A 14745-nucleotide genomic window follows, 5' to 3' on the forward strand; every position below is an offset into this window, starting at 1 on the left:
GGTAGATTATAGGCCATTATCTTACCATTACCTCTAGAGTAGGGCTCTTAAGAACTTACCTAACTTAATTAGGATAACTTGGCGCAAGATGGCATAAATTGGCCAAACCCACTAATATATAACACGAACAACGCCTATATTAAATACTAGCACCATCTATGGTACCATTGCTTGCAGAGAATCCACTCTTAGGGTAAGAGTGTCCCTTTAAGGGGGATAATATTAGACCTCCCCTACTATGGACCAGGCTGCTCACCCTAAGGTCATATGACTTAGACTATATAGCACTAGGAGCTGGTAGATAGAGCCCGTTAGTAATTCGTCTATCCTATACCTAAATGCTACTATCTCTCCACTATTAAAGTTAAGGCTACACTATTCACCCCATACCTCTAATAACAGTCGCATGCGTCAAAGATCACTAACTAATAAAAACTTACTCTATAGTAAGAGGTAGAGCTTATTAAATATATAAAAGGGTTAATAGCGCGTTACTTACTATCTATAAGAGAGATAATATAAAATTTTATATTAATAATAGCTAAGGATTGTTAGAATCCACAGCTTGGCCGCGGGGCTCTCGCTACTTTTGGGAAGAGGCAGGACCCTGACTCAGCCTCATATCACGTGACTCAGGTCACGAGTCCTAGGAATACCAGAAGAGGCACGGACCTCCTGGGATTTTAGGATTCTGTGACATTAGGACTTCTAGGATTTCTGGGACATGTTAAGTATATAGGAACTTAAGTATAAGCCCTTAAGTATAAGCCCTTAAGAATAAGCCCTTATATTCGTGTTTAACCTATTTATTAATCTATCGTTTAGATTACACTTAGGCCGTATTATTAACTCATTACATATCTTCTAATACTACTATATTATAAGACCCCTTCTCTTCCCCTTAGTTATCTTGCCCAAGAACTAAACTTAACCCTTTAGGACTAGCTACCCTTCTAGATTTAATACCTATTGTTAAATCTAGAAGGGTATCGCAGACTACATCCTTTGTGTGGTCGTCTCCGATCTTCGAAGTCTGATGTGGCTTCTGGAGGAATTCGAATGCAGCACACAAGTCCCGCATTGTTTGACGGACGTGATTATACCTCCAGATTGTCGCCCACTGATGTCGTCACTTTCAGAACGCTCAGGAAGGGAAGATACTGGAAAGCCGCCACACAATGTCTTCGTGGATTTCTGTAACCAGCCCGAGTTGGACTAGATCCTCTTACCAAGCGCGAACCGTCACGACGATCTCTCAGTTCCTTCCCTCTTGGAAGGATACTTGGCTGCGGTACTTGGACGCCCTCGGGTCCGTATCCGAGGCATGTTTTTTTTTGGCTTTTTGCATTTTGCACAGCAATGGCCGCATTATTTGCAAAGCTAGGCGCACCGAATGCGACGAGAAACGTTCGACTTTGGATGGCTTGGATTGACTATACTCCGCAAGTGGCTCAAATCCGGATCTTCTAACGAAGAATGACACAGTCGTGGAATATGGACAGTCGCTCTGATGCACGGTGTGCGGAGTCAGAATCCCTCCGATGATGCCATAATCCCATGATCGGAGGAATTTCAGTAGCGCGCCGTGCTACGCTAGTGTCCTCGTAGGATCTTTGATTGGTCACATTTAGGTTGAACCTTACCACATTAGATTGTCGTCGCTTACCGAAATAATTGCTGAGCTTACGTACACCACGCAATCATGTTTTTCAGCAGTACATTATTTGAGACCCTTGCGCAAATGTACGCTAGCTTTTTCGCAACGCCGACGATAGGCCATTCATCATCCACACTCGACCGGAATGGCGATCTGTGTCTTTGTCAAAGAATTACCCTCGGCCGTAACATGTCGGGATCCCGCAATCCTGTAATGGTAAACTGCGGACAGCCTGATTCATTGGCCATGCACTTGCCGTACCTAGGTAAGGCCTCGGTTGGTTGTGCACCGATATTCTCCTGTCTTTTCTTGGAGTACAACATATATAAGAGCCATATAATCGTCCTCTTTGCTTGTATCATTACCCATCAGAATCCCTTTTAATACAGACCGTCAGATATAATCGAGCCATTTCAGCCATGTCTATTCAGCCAATTGAGATCTGGGGCCACTGGGGCGCTGCCAACCCATCGTAAGTATTGTTAGTTTGCAAGTGCAACGACGTGGTAGCAGACCTGCTCACAGATCACGTAGGAAAGTTCGCATGGTTCTCGAGCAACTTCAGCTCCCATACATAGTCCACCTCAAAGAATTCACCGAGATAAAGAACAACGATTATCTCAAAATCAACCCTAACGGGCAACTCCCAGCTATCAGGGATCCAAACTCTGGTTTGACGCTTTGGGAGGTTAGTGATGGCATTCTCGATGTGCCGTATAGAGAATCCTCGAGCTAAGCACTGATACAGACTGGCGCAATCATCCAATACCTCGTGGATCAATACGACACGGAAGGAAAGATTTCGTACAAGACTTTTCCAGAGAAACACCTCACCCAGCAGTGGCTCGCTTTCGAGACCTCCGGTGAGTTTGCAGAAGTCACGTCAAGTCCGCCGCTTACCAGACTCTATATAGGTCAAAGTCCATATTTCGCTGAAGCAACATATTTCGTCCGCTTCAATCCCGAGAAGATCCCTTCCGCAATCGATCGCTATGTGAACGAGATTCTTCGGGTTACTGGCGTTCTCGACAAGGCTATCAAAGCTAATGGCACTGGATGGCTCGTTGGCAGTAAGATGACGTATGCTGACCTTTCATTCGAGGCATGGAGCACCATAGGGGAGGGTTTGCTGAAGCACCTGGGTAAGTGGGAAGGGTTCGAGCAGCAGTTCCCTACATATACTGCGTGGCTTGCATCTATGAGGTCGTTGGAATCTGTGAAAGTGGTCGAGGAGGAGGCCGCCCGTGGGATGGCTGCCCATGGCCTATAGAGTCAAAACGTATACTTCGGGTCACTGTCCGCCTCCGTTAGTATGGGGTGGCGCGTGGTTCTCATAACACCAGGAATTGGTAGCCAACGATCAAAGTTAAAACGTTCTCTCTATCTAAGCTCCTTCCGGCCCCAAGTGACGTCGATAAGACAGAAGAGCACACCCATCAACCCTCCTTATACCATCTAGCGAGAAACCAGGGTCGGCTTCCTCCAGAAGATGTTCCCATTGGTTCTGGCTGCGGATGCAACCGTCGAACAAGTTCACCATCGTCATATCCACCCAGCTGTCAGCGCAGTATGATCAGCATACGTCTCCTTCCATTGTTTCAAATGCCAACTCACCATGTCATCTTATGCCTCCTCGTGCCCTCTGCTGTGTCGGCATGAACATACTCGTAGATCAGCACCTCGCCCCTGTCTTCATTGCTGGATCCAGCGCTCTTAAAATTTGAACACAGTACTTGTCGCTCCAGTTGAGGAAAATTCTTGCGAAGACAAAAACGTCGACCCCTGTCGTTGGCTGTCGCTCGAGGAAATCATGGGCCTGGAACTCAATCCTAGACTGTAGTTCGGCCGGCACCATCCCTGCACCATGGGCAATAACATGAGCATGGTCTTGCACGAAAGAGGATATATGGTTTGTGGAAGATGTTAGAATCCTTGCAAGATTCCCGGATCCGCCTCCGACATCGACTACAAGCGTCTCTAAGTGATCCCATTCAGCCCATGGGAAGGTCCCCAGTAACAATTCTTAGTCAACGGCGTCACCGCCGGACATCGCCCGTCCGAAACGATCTGCTCTATCCGGATGCTGCTAGAGATAACGATACATCGGTAAATCAGTATTGTGGGCCAGATCTTTCGCCGTGGCATTTCGTTCGACAGACCCTGAAGATTTCATCGCATCGGGGAGTCGCAGAAGTGTGGGCAACCACTCCTGGAGAGTGCCACCATGCATTTCGAAGAGAGCAGAGGCTTTCAAGCAGTATGAGTTCGCTGTGCGCAACGTGGCCTGATTCTGATTCACCGAAGCGACCGTTTGTCACAATGTAGCGTATGACGCGACGGAGAGTGGCTTCTTCTATAAACGTTCCCTTTTCGCGGTTGCATGACAATGCCAAGTCAGCGTACGATATTAATCCTGACGGAGGCTCGCGCTGTGGGAGGTTCAGGTTGCAAATAATCAGTAATGATGCCACATCTGCCGGTTGCGCACTTATGTGTATGGGATTGTAAACAGCAGTGCACTCCGTGCATATAGTAGACTACCTACACTATAGAATATGTTCATGAATATATATTTCAGGCCCAAGACCTCTCTCTTTATCTCCTCGAGGGTTTTTAGCAAGATACAGCTCCTACAGCTCCATTTAACTATTAGATGCTTCGGAGGGTGCTAAAATTTTAAAAGTCTCTACTTCGTCTGCTAGTGCGCTACTATTCTGTGCTAAGTCGCGTAAGAGAAGTTATTCTAAGGCCCTGCTACGCTTTTTGTAAGATCTGCTAACTTTTGTTATAGAAGAAGCTAGAAAGTAGCTTTTCACATTCGGACGCAGGACAGAATGTAGAAGTCTGGCCATTATAGGCAAAGTTGATAACTTACCGCGGCGCAACCATTGTATGACCAGCCCCGCGATGTGCTACCTAACGGACCCAATGAATTCCTGAACGGTAACACATGCAGATACATCGGGCTTCTCCGCCAACGTAAGATAGCATCAGTTTCTAGCAATGTCGATGCGTCGGCACTTGCTTGAAGATAAAACCGTCCCGACATGTGTGGTCAAATCACGTTCAAAGCTGAAGAAATCTTGGTGCAAATTTCCTCAATGACAGCTTGGGAACCGAGGGTGCCGGCCGAATTCGTTTCTGCCGGGACTAAACAGATGCAGTCCCTGGCTTGAGGATGTTGGTCATCCTGATTCCAACTCCTATTATGAGCTTTAGTTGGAGGCTTACAAAAGGCCTATGAGATGTGGTGAAAAACGCGTGTTCTACTTGGATGATTTGGATGACTCTCCGTTTGTTAATGTACGCTCTCGATCTGACCAAGTTGTGGCAGCACCATGGATGGTACTTTATTCGTATTTGAAATAGCTTCTTTAGTCTGATAAACTATCACCTACATTCAGGAGCCTTTCTTGGTACACGAGGAGCCTCATTTAAGTAGGGAGGCATATGAGTTAGCTAATTCATAAGGCCTAGGAAGAGTGTGAGAAGGGTCTATGATTTCACGTTTGTGATGAAGCAAAAGAGTAGCTGAGTATGTCTTGGGAACGTCTATACAAGCCCCTGAAGACCCCATGAATGAGATATAAACGTTATGCACCAGTCTATCTGATAACCCTTGATGGAAAGTTTGCAATCAGGCCACCTGAAGTGTGACGGGCCATACTTGCAGATCATAGTCATCTTGGGCGATGGCCCCGCGATAAATCAGTGTGTTCGCGCATTGATTCTTGTGCTTCTGTGCAACTACCGTGAATCTTGACCCTTGGGTGTTACATGTCTTATGTTGTCGATACGAGGAGCTCGTCACAATTGAGGAATAGCGTCCTTTATGCGTGCTAAGAGCTTGCTAAGCGCTCCCTGGGTCATAGGAAGTTGTTTGGCTAAAGAGTACTATAATGTTCTACTTATTATTACACTAACTGCGTATGCTGTTATAAGGGGTCTCCACGTACCTAACCGTAGGTTCGGACCTTGTGGGTATTCAGTAATTCGAGCGTAAGGGAAGGTGGTACCAAAGGGTTGTATAAATATCCTATACCATATAATAGTACAATATAACAAATTATAAGAGAAGACTAATAGTTTACATAAAAAAAATAGCTTTAATTTAGATATAAAAGTAAGCTTTTGAAGTTAACTACGAAGAATAGGAAATATCTAAAGAGTGTCCTATACTATATACTATTCATCCTATTCTTTAATCTCCTAGAATCCTGAGGGTTCCCTGGGATCCTGCCCTCTTGGTGGGATACCTTCATTGTCTCCCGCCAAGCCCTCAGTCTCCCAGGATCCTCTAGTCTTAGTAGGATCCTGGTCACGTGACTTATGACATAATTCTGGTAGGCGTCTAGCGCGTTGGGATGCATCGGCCTCTAACCCGGGGGTTCCTACTGTCCCGCCAGACGTCTTTGTTTTCCTGCCGTCATTCTGTGTGATTGTAACATATGCCTTTTTAGCTAGCAAAAGTTCGCGACGTAGCGTCTTATAAGGCTAAGAAAAAGTAGAGGAAGTCTTACGCGGCTTTCTAGGCGTTAGAGGTATATTGAATTAAAAAAATTTGGCGTGATTTGGGAGAGTTATGGGCGCGTGAAGTAAGTAGGTTGGTGTTGACAATGGTCCGCGGAGTGGTGTTCGGGGACTAGCGTGTACGCTATTCCTCAATTGTGACGAGCTCCTCGTATAGTGCCAATGTATCAGATCCCATGTGTATCCTTGCACACACTGACCGATCGCCTTACGAGGCTGCATTAGCGTGGTTTGCCTTTTTGAAAGTTGAGGGCAACTTCCCAGGGTTAAGAGCTATTCAAGCTGCGATCTGGTTGGGAGGATAGATAGCTTTAACGATGTAACTTTAATTGTTTACCATTATATCTAATTGGATGAAAAGATTTATTTCTAGATGTTAATATATAGATTAGGGCCCTACCTAAGGCACGTGCCCCACCCGACTCCTCAGAACCATCCTTGGTTTCCAACACTACCCTTTTACTAAGCATAGCTTAACAGAATCTTCTCAAGAGTTCCTAGAGCGTCTAAGGCCTCGTTTTCCTTCTTGATCTCAACAGAACGCATCTTATACTTCGGCTCCCTCAATACCTTATCGACGGCCTCGGCCAGAGCTTCTTCCGTCGGGTTCTGTGTCCTTAGGTTGATAGCAATACCGCAGTACTCGGCCCTTGCACTAACATCAGCCTTGTCCAGCTGAGCACCTGCCAGCACCATCGGCACACCATGGACGACGCCGTGGGAATAGCTACCAAAGCCCCCGTTGGTAACAAACACGTCTGCTTTCTGCAGTACGGCATCGTAAGAGAAATAGTCAAGAATCCGCGCGTTGGCCCCGACTTTAACATTGCTGGGAAGCGTTTTGCCACGAGAGCCCAGCGTGGCAATGACGATGAGATCGCTCCGAGAGGCAAGCGCACAGAGTGCAGGGATTAAGAGCTCCGTATGGTCGACCGTTACGGTGCCTTGGGTAATGAAAACGACTTTTTTACGCTGGGTTGAATCGACGGGGAGTCTGGCGTTGGCCTCGATCTCAGGCCACCAGGATGGATATACCAGGTCGAGCCTAGTGGGATTCACTGGCAGGGTCCCAATAAATCTGATCTTGGGGTTGACGTCGGAGCGTGGAAATTCCATGCTTGGGCTGTAAGGCAAGAGTGTTACTTCGCCAATGTTCATGAGCCTGTCGAAGTAGAAATCTGTCACGTCCTTGGTTGCACCGAGGGCCTTGTAGATGTCGCTGGCGTAGTCGTTGAGTGTCGTGGATTTGGAGATAACAGAATCCCACATTTCTTTGACCGTGGCCCGCTCCCTGTCGCTTGTTGCGGGTGGCAGTGCTGGGCCGATGGGGAACACATCGCTGCTCTGCTCAAAGTTGATCGTTGTATGGAAGTTGATCATCTTGGGTAGTTGATCGTAGCCCTTGGGTAAGGGCGCTCCATAGTAATACGGAACAACGCAGCTTGCCATGGACTCATGAAACATAACGACCTGGCGCCCCGGATTCTCGTCCCGGACCCTCTCGAGCGTGGCCCTGAGCACCGGGAACCCCGTTGGCGTCGATTTCAAGAACACTTCCTTTAGGGCGAAAAGGAAGCTGTCAATACCATCCAGCTGAGATACACCTTCCAACCAATCAGGGGTGACGAAGTTGAAGGTATTCTCGATGTATTGGGCACCACTTTCTTTGATTGGGCCCTCGAAATCAGAACCGCTCACAAAGTAGACCTTGAAACCGAGTTTGACCAAATGGCTCGAGATATGGATCATGCCGCTGTTGTGTCCGAATGCGGGGAAGGCTACAGCCACGATGATAGGCTTCGCCTTCTGGGTTGTTACGCTGCCTATGTCACCCATCTTGTGTTTCTAGCTGTTGCCACAACACGGCATGGTATAGGTCAGGTCACTGCTCACTGCATCCAAATTTTTCTTTCGTCCAGAACATGTAAGGTTGTCGTGTGTTACGAGGTAGTGATGGGTTACCACGCGCCTGACAAGCTTAGTGTGATAGCCGTTTGTACGTAGTAAAGAAAGCACGAGAACCCTCTTAGGTCCAAGGTACCCAGGGACGAGGATCGGGTTGCCGAGCGCAGGTCAGGGCTAGGGCTCAAGTGGTAACGTTAACAGGTAGAGCGGTCAAATAGCTTTAGAATGTTGTCAACGATGCAAAAATCCAGGATCTGTTAGAAGAGACCACTAAGGTAGAAAAAGGCGATATATATCGAGAGCATAGACAGCGGTTATCACTCCCTTGTGATTGTTGTCACTTCGGTACTCGGCTCGCGAGCAGATTTCTAATAAATAATCGCGGGAGATCCGGCATTTGTTACACTCCGTGTTTATGACTATACCGGCGTTTGCTGGCCAAAGCGCCGACCTATGATTACTATAGGTAAACTCTGTCTCCGACCACCGAACTTCAAGCGTGTAACTGGGAATAACTTAATTAATAATGATATATGCAAGGTTTAGAATATATTATCCTAAAGAGACATATATACATCTCTTAATTTCCCTATATAGTGTCACGGTAACCCTAGGCTACCTGACAAGCATGGATATACTGCTGGCAGCAGTATATCTCAGAGGTATCGCGCGCTGGCAGTCAGCCGAGAGAACAGCAAACGGGTGACCCGTCTGCTAGCTGATTGGTCGAATCATGGCGCTAGCTACCCTTGGTAAGGGCATGCGACGAAGCGAGATGATAGATCTACGTTGACGAAGGGGAAGAGGACCTTTTCTCCTTATCCAACGTCTTGTACCTACAAGTAGATACCGAACGCAGTAATATTAGTCTAGCCTACTAGGCTGTAGACGTCTCTACTCGTTGCTCTTGTGACACATCCCTATTAAAGACAGATTTTGGTCTCGAATATATAGAAGGTCTAACGTTAGTCGTATGTACTCTTAGATCTGCAGTTGTTCTGATCCGCTGGAAAACTTCAATCAATTGATGTGAGATCTCTCAGATATCGATATGGACTTACTCGGCCGTGCACCATTGCTGTTTAGAGCTAACGTGTTCTGTTCACTATACCGAGTGTATATGATAAAATATGAACTATGGCACTTATTGTTCTTCTACCCTTGAAATTGCGTAGAAAAGCGAACGGTATGCTACTGAGATTTTCGCGTGTGGTCGCTGTCCAGCTTCGTGAAATCAATCACACCAACCAAAGTCTCGATCTCAACTACCAGAACTTCGAGATCAGATGTGATCATGTTAGAGAGTATCTCCATGACCGCAAACGCGGAGTATCCAGCTTCCTTCATATACAAAGTACTCAGGATATCAGGATCGAGTCCCCTGAGCTTTTCCGAGAGGTGATATGCTTTCGGCAATTCAATGCGAGGTGGTAATGACCGACCAGTTGAGATTGTGGCTGAAAGTTGGCAGAGCACAGAGGTCGAGCTCTCCACAGTTGCGTTGAGGGGCCCTATCAGTTTTGAAAGATCTTCGAGCCACTTCCTGTCACATGTATGGTAGAGCTGTGCTGCATCTGAGGTGTTGGTCGACCAGGCCTGGGTCGCATGGGATAGTAGTGAAACATATTCGAGGAGACTATTTCGAGGGATTTGAATCAGCACTACACAGTACAAACATTAAAACTAGCTACCCGAAATACTTACAGACTAAGGTGTGACAGAATCTTCTGAAAAGTTACGACTGGAAACCGCCCGCCTAAGCTCGGCTCATACTTCTGTAAGTATATATTGTGAATAGCCCGAGAGTCGAGATAGATAATCTTGTTGAACATGGCCTTTCGTGTGTGTGATAAAATATGTCCATGACTATGCTTGTTGTTCGCATCGCCTTCGGTACCGCGAAGTCTGGATCTTATGGTAGCGTGGACAACAGCGTGATAGTTGGCAAGGAGCTCCATGATGACTGATATCTGGGTACGAAGCAGTCCTCTCGCGGTAATAGGGTATGGGAGGTACGTGAAGAAAATCGATGCACATGTGCCCCATAACACACAAGCTACACGTAATGCAGCCACGTAATACGGAGGGAAGACGTATATACCGCCTGATTCGGCAGCTGCGACGCCGATCTTGGCGACCTGAAGCTCGTAGCCGATTGTAAGCACTTCGGTAATGAAGATAACAAGCCATCCGATGATGTACTGCGGCCATCTGAGCAAGAAGTACATCTGTAGGAAAGCTACGAACCACATGATGACGATGACACCTCTGTTGTTGTTTAGCTTAGTGTTGCCAAATGGGATGTGGGAAACGTACGGAACTTCTCCGTTAGGGATGTACCATACAGCGTAGCAGATGATCAAAGCCGCGAATGAGCCAAGGATACGAAGGACGTATGAAACTCCAGACTGTCCCGCGGACATGTTTCCCCCAATTGCGGCGATTATGACGGACCAAATGAGACGATAATGAGTAAATATCTCCTGAGTCTGATGGAGGTATGCAAGGATTGCGCACGACATGGTTGCACTGGTACATGATTAGCACTAGAAACAACTGACCCATGATTTACTTACCATGCTGACCTAAATCCGAAGCTTAGTTCAGGCCCTTGGAGAATTGTCTGGAACCTTCGTACCCTGAGCCCTAGTCGCTCATATGCATTTCGAGGTGGAAGATGCTCGATGTCTCGTGAAATTTGATTCGCTGTACACCACAACATATGCGTCTCGTTCTTAGAGCTTGATCTGTCGTCGTCGGGTATTGGAGTATTCGTCGTATCATACGTGCTCAAAAACCAATTCCATATTCTCCTTGTGGAAGGTATGATGAGACGGTTTCGTGACATCGTGCCCTTGTTCACGAGATCATCAGAAAATTTCGATAGGTCAAGTACTGCCAGGCCTATGCTATGAATCTAATCGACAAGGCAAGCGGCGTCAACTGATGTATCAAATCGCTAAAGCATAGTGATTGCTTACCATGTGTTGGATGTATAGTATTAGGTACAATTGTTGTCGATCCCTGTGCAGATGGACAGAACGCACTTGGCCATCGAAATCGCATCGACCTTGACTGGTCATCTCGTCCGATGTAGAGGACGTCCGTCCTTCGCTGTTCGCCCACGCATTTAAAGCGTCAACTCGCCTCTCCATAAAGTGGCCTAGTCCCTGCTCGAGAGTTTCCGAAAAGCGCGAACCGCCGGGTCGAATTGTCTGCCCATCTGACTCTATATCCGTCTCCTTTGATTTGGACAGACGTGGGATGAATCCGAAAAGTTTATTCGCTCCTGGTCGAGGTACGATCTCAAGCTGAAGTCCTGCATGTTCAAGACCGTCTTTCATGAGCTCGTTGGTACTGTTTGCAGAGTCCAGGAGGATGTTAATGCAGTGTTGCCATACCATGTCGTGTTCGTGTGAATAATCCATTCGGGCAGAACTTTCGAGGCCGGCATTACTAGTTTCCACTTCGGACTCGAAATCGTAAGGGTGCCATCCCCCGATTTCCTGAACTCGACCAAGGATGTCTGGAAGATGGCCCAGGCCGCTCCTGCATCTCAGGTTAATAGCTTTCTCCACAAGGTGTAAGTTAAATTATCGGACGAAGAAATTGACAAACTTACAGTGGCATCAAGATCCTGCGACAGAGGTCACTGACATAACCAATGTCTTTAGCAGTCAATTTCCCCCACGCAATCTCTCGCTTGGCCATGGAGAGCTCTTCATGCATCTTGACATATGTTTTCTTAACTTCGATCATCCGTCTTCGCAGTTCGAGGCCGTTATGAGAAGTCCCATCCAAGCGTTCTCTAGGAAATGTCGGGTTGTCCTGCAACGTGTGTACAAATCCACCAGCACTAGTAAGCATATCGCGAACGGCGTGGAGGAAGGTTTCTTGGACCTCAAATATCTCTGTTCGACAGGTGACAGGATATATGAGCATTCCGCTGACAAAGGAAATTGCAACACCGGTGTAGTAACACCGTGCAGTAAGATATATGAGGTCCCAACACTGAATCCAAGTGTGGAACCGGGAGCAGGACGTGTATTGGACGATGACGAAAATGTTGTAGAGGATTGTGGGGATTAGAAGGGCAGGGTATCTTGCTTGTAGCGTGTTGCTCACTAGGATATTGGCAAAGAGCCAAATACCAGTAACCGCTTCAAAGATGTCAGCTCGAATATTTCCGTTCTTGCTGCGTACAACGCGCGCCTGCCAACATACCGCTTTGCGAAGAATTGTATTTGTATAGGTTTTGTGGATCTGTGTGTTGCCTTGCCTGGATTCCTGACCATGTGGAGAGCATAGTGATTGGAATGGCAATCGCTGTAAAAAGACAGATGTTGAAAGTTGTTTCGATCAATTTGGCTCGGGGCAGGACGTTGACTGTAACAACGGCAATTATGGACACCAAGAAACCCAAGGATGTGTAGACTTCGGAAACAGCGGTGCTTTGGTAGAAGCCTAAAGAGATGGCAACAGGAACCGATCCTCTGCAGTCCAGTTAGTAGCTTTATGCTCGGTGACGACCCCAGTTGTGTTGATATACTTGAACATCTGACAGAGCATCTTCTGATCGATCTGCAGTGAAGGCCAGCCTTTCCACAAACGCCACCTCGGAAAAGACACCATATTGCTATGGGTTTCCTATCACAAGCGGGGGCGCAACGGCTGTGGAATATACCAAAGACAGTCAGTTATAGACTGGACGAAAGCAGATTGGAGCAGAGTAAAGAAATTCTGGGCATGCATGGAACCAGATAAAGCGTCTTAAACAAAGGCTTTAAAGAACATAAAAACATAGAAGGAGCATAAAGAAGGTGAAGGGCAAAGCGAGACGTCATACCGTGATATCCGACGCCGAGAGATCCGCGAAGCTACCCCGAAGGTTCCGAAGGTCGAAATTTGGCTAACCCTCCATGGCACCGCGCTCACACCAAGCTCTTTTTTTTCCAAGGGAGAGAGCTTCGATATGTCACTGAAAGGTCAGAGTCTTCCGCGAAGGTAATAACGAATTGGTCTAGCGTACAATGCCTGTCACCGCACCCCTCTGTTACGATCTTAGGATCTAATAGGTCCGTAAGCTGCTTATGATGAAACACCGGCCAAGATCCCCACCAAGGATTAGGTAATGTCCCACGGTGTCCCACACGCCAAGTCATGGGACACTGGGATTACGTGACAGGTCACGTGACTATACCATGGGATCCCACATGTCTCACGCATGGGATCTTATAGGACTATAGGACTATAGGATTCTATAGGATTATTATGTATATAGGAACTTAATTATAAACCCTTATACTTATAGTTAACCTAATATAAATACTAAGTAAGCTATATAGGTAAGCGAGCTACATACCCCACCGACTTTTCGTATTATATCACCTTTTAATTATAATGGCTTAACCAACTACTTTACAATCGCCCTATAACGAAGGCAATATATCTCTAGCTATCTTAGCAATTAATTAAAACTAGGTTTAAAGTGGAAGATGCGCTGCAACAATATATAAAGTCCCTAAAAGTACGCTCTATGGCCGATGCGCTAGAGTACTCCCACAACGTAATTTTAAGCCCAATTTAAAGAAGCTTAATAAGCTAGAAGAGGAGGTGATTACTAGGTATATCCTTAACCTAGATTCGCGAGGGTTTTCGCCAACCCTAGGTGCTATTCAAGATATGGCGAATAGACTGCTCACTAAGCGCGGCACTGGCCAGGTAGGCAAGAAGTAGCCACGCAACTTTATTAAGTAGATAGAAAGCCTTACCATACATTTTAATTAACTATATAATTAATAGAGAGCTCTATGTGAGGATCCTAAAGTAATTAGGGCGTAGTTTAACCTTATAGCGTGTATAAAAGCTACCTATAGGATCTATAATAAAGATACCTATAACTTTAATGAGACTGGCTTTATAATAGGTAGGATATTAGCTTAGCTTGTTGTTATAGGCTTAGAACAACGAGGTAGGCCAAAAGTAATATAGCTAGGTGATCGTGAGTAGGTTACTATAATTCATGGAATTAACGCTACTGGCTAGGCTATCCCACCCTTTATTATCTTTGCTGGCCAGTATCACCTCTCTACCTAGTATAAGGATAACGAGATACCATATAACTAGGCTTTCGCTGTTAGCAATAATGGCTAGATAATAAATAAGCTTGGAGTAGAGTGGCTAAGGTACTTTATTAAATATATAGTAGAGTATAGAGTAGGCGTATGCTAGCTATTTATACTTAATAGCTATAAGAGTTATAACTTACTTAAATTTCAAGCACTTTATAAGGAGAATCGTACCTCCTATAGCTACTTAATATTGGCTACTTCTTGCCGTTAAAGCGCGTATATAGCCACTAGATTAAGGGCCTAATTTGTAATCACATTAACTATATTATAAAGCTAGAATTCCTACCAGCCTTCTACGTAGCCTATAAGTAGTCTATTATAAAGGAGAATATCTGCATAAGCTTTTAAGGCGCTAGCCTAGTACTATATAATCCTAATAGGGTGATAGTGAAGCTTAATATAAAGCTTTATATACCAACGCCGCCTATACTAGAGACTACCCTCTAGGAAGCGTAAACACTAAGTAACGCACGTAAGCTAGAGGCTTAATTAACATTAATACGCGATAGGATATAGAGGCAT

The 14745-nt window shown here is 46.0% G+C and overlaps 5 protein-coding genes across 5 annotated transcripts; 1 reads left to right on the forward strand and 4 right to left on the reverse strand.

The window, feature by feature from the left end:
* Positions 1-843: 843 nt before the first annotated feature.
* On the reverse strand, positions 844-1261 carry CC84DRAFT_1170066 (uncharacterized protein; the record flags this gene model as incomplete). The annotated part of the gene is made up of 1 exon (XM_018179831.1): positions 844-1261. A coding segment is annotated over exon 1 (176 nt), but the record flags the coding sequence as incomplete, so codon positions are not given.
* A 467-nt stretch (positions 1262-1728) lies between these two features.
* Positions 1729-3039, forward strand: CC84DRAFT_1132611 (glutathione S-transferase). Its single transcript, XM_018175939.1, has 4 exons — positions 1729-2129; positions 2192-2345; positions 2406-2520; positions 2572-3039. The coding sequence occupies exons 1-4, from the start codon at positions 2077-2079 to the stop codon at positions 2925-2927; spliced, it is 678 nt and encodes a 225-aa protein (XP_018028859.1). The 5' UTR covers positions 1729-2076; the 3' UTR covers positions 2928-3039.
* A 290-nt stretch (positions 3040-3329) lies between these two features.
* On the reverse strand, positions 3330-3647 carry CC84DRAFT_1106213 (S-adenosyl-L-methionine-dependent methyltransferase; the record flags this gene model as incomplete). Its single annotated transcript, XM_018175133.1, has 1 exon — positions 3330-3647. A coding segment is annotated over one exon (318 nt), but the record flags the coding sequence as incomplete, so codon positions are not given.
* Positions 3648-6561: 2914 nt separating this feature from the next.
* On the reverse strand, positions 6562-8440 carry CC84DRAFT_1170068 (glycosyltransferase family 1 protein). The gene has a single exon (XM_018179832.1). The coding sequence runs from the start codon at positions 8021-8023 to the stop codon at positions 6650-6652; it is 1374 nt and encodes a 457-aa protein (XP_018028861.1). The 5' UTR covers positions 8024-8440; the 3' UTR covers positions 6562-6649.
* An 843-nt stretch (positions 8441-9283) lies between these two features.
* Positions 9284-12724, reverse strand: CC84DRAFT_1106215 (uncharacterized protein; the record flags this gene model as incomplete). Its single annotated transcript, XM_018175134.1, has 8 exons — positions 9284-9753; positions 9801-10360; positions 10409-10621; positions 10669-11009; positions 11074-11641; positions 11715-12252; positions 12317-12585; positions 12642-12724. The coding sequence occupies 8 exons, from the start codon at positions 12722-12724 to the stop codon at positions 9284-9286; spliced, it is 3042 nt and encodes a 1013-aa protein (XP_018028862.1).
* Positions 12725-14745: the final 2021 nt, after the last annotated feature.

Source organism: Paraphaeosphaeria sporulosa (assembly GCF_001642045.1).
Source record: "Paraphaeosphaeria sporulosa strain AP3s5-JAC2a unplaced genomic scaffold CC84scaffold_25, whole genome shotgun sequence".
Lineage (NCBI taxonomy): Eukaryota > Fungi > Ascomycota > Dothideomycetes > Pleosporales > Didymosphaeriaceae > Paraphaeosphaeria > Paraphaeosphaeria sporulosa.

Bases quoted from the DNA above. Each gene is read 5' to 3' on its own strand.
- CC84DRAFT_1132611 (XM_018175939.1), top strand. From the start codon at position 2,077: ATGTCTATTCAGCCAATTGAGATCTGGGGCCACTGGGGCGCTGCCAAC. The intron at 2,346-2,405 runs GTTAGTGATGGC...GCACTGATACAG, and splicing joins CTGGTTTGACGCTTTGGGAG to ACTGGCGCAATCATCCAATA. The intron at 2,521-2,571 runs GTGAGTTTGCAG...GACTCTATATAG, and splicing joins GCTCGCTTTCGAGACCTCCG to GTCAAAGTCCATATTTCGCT.
- CC84DRAFT_1170068 (XM_018179832.1), bottom strand. From the start codon at position 8,023: ATGGGTGACATAGGCAGCGTAACAACCCAGAAGGCGAAGCCTATCATC.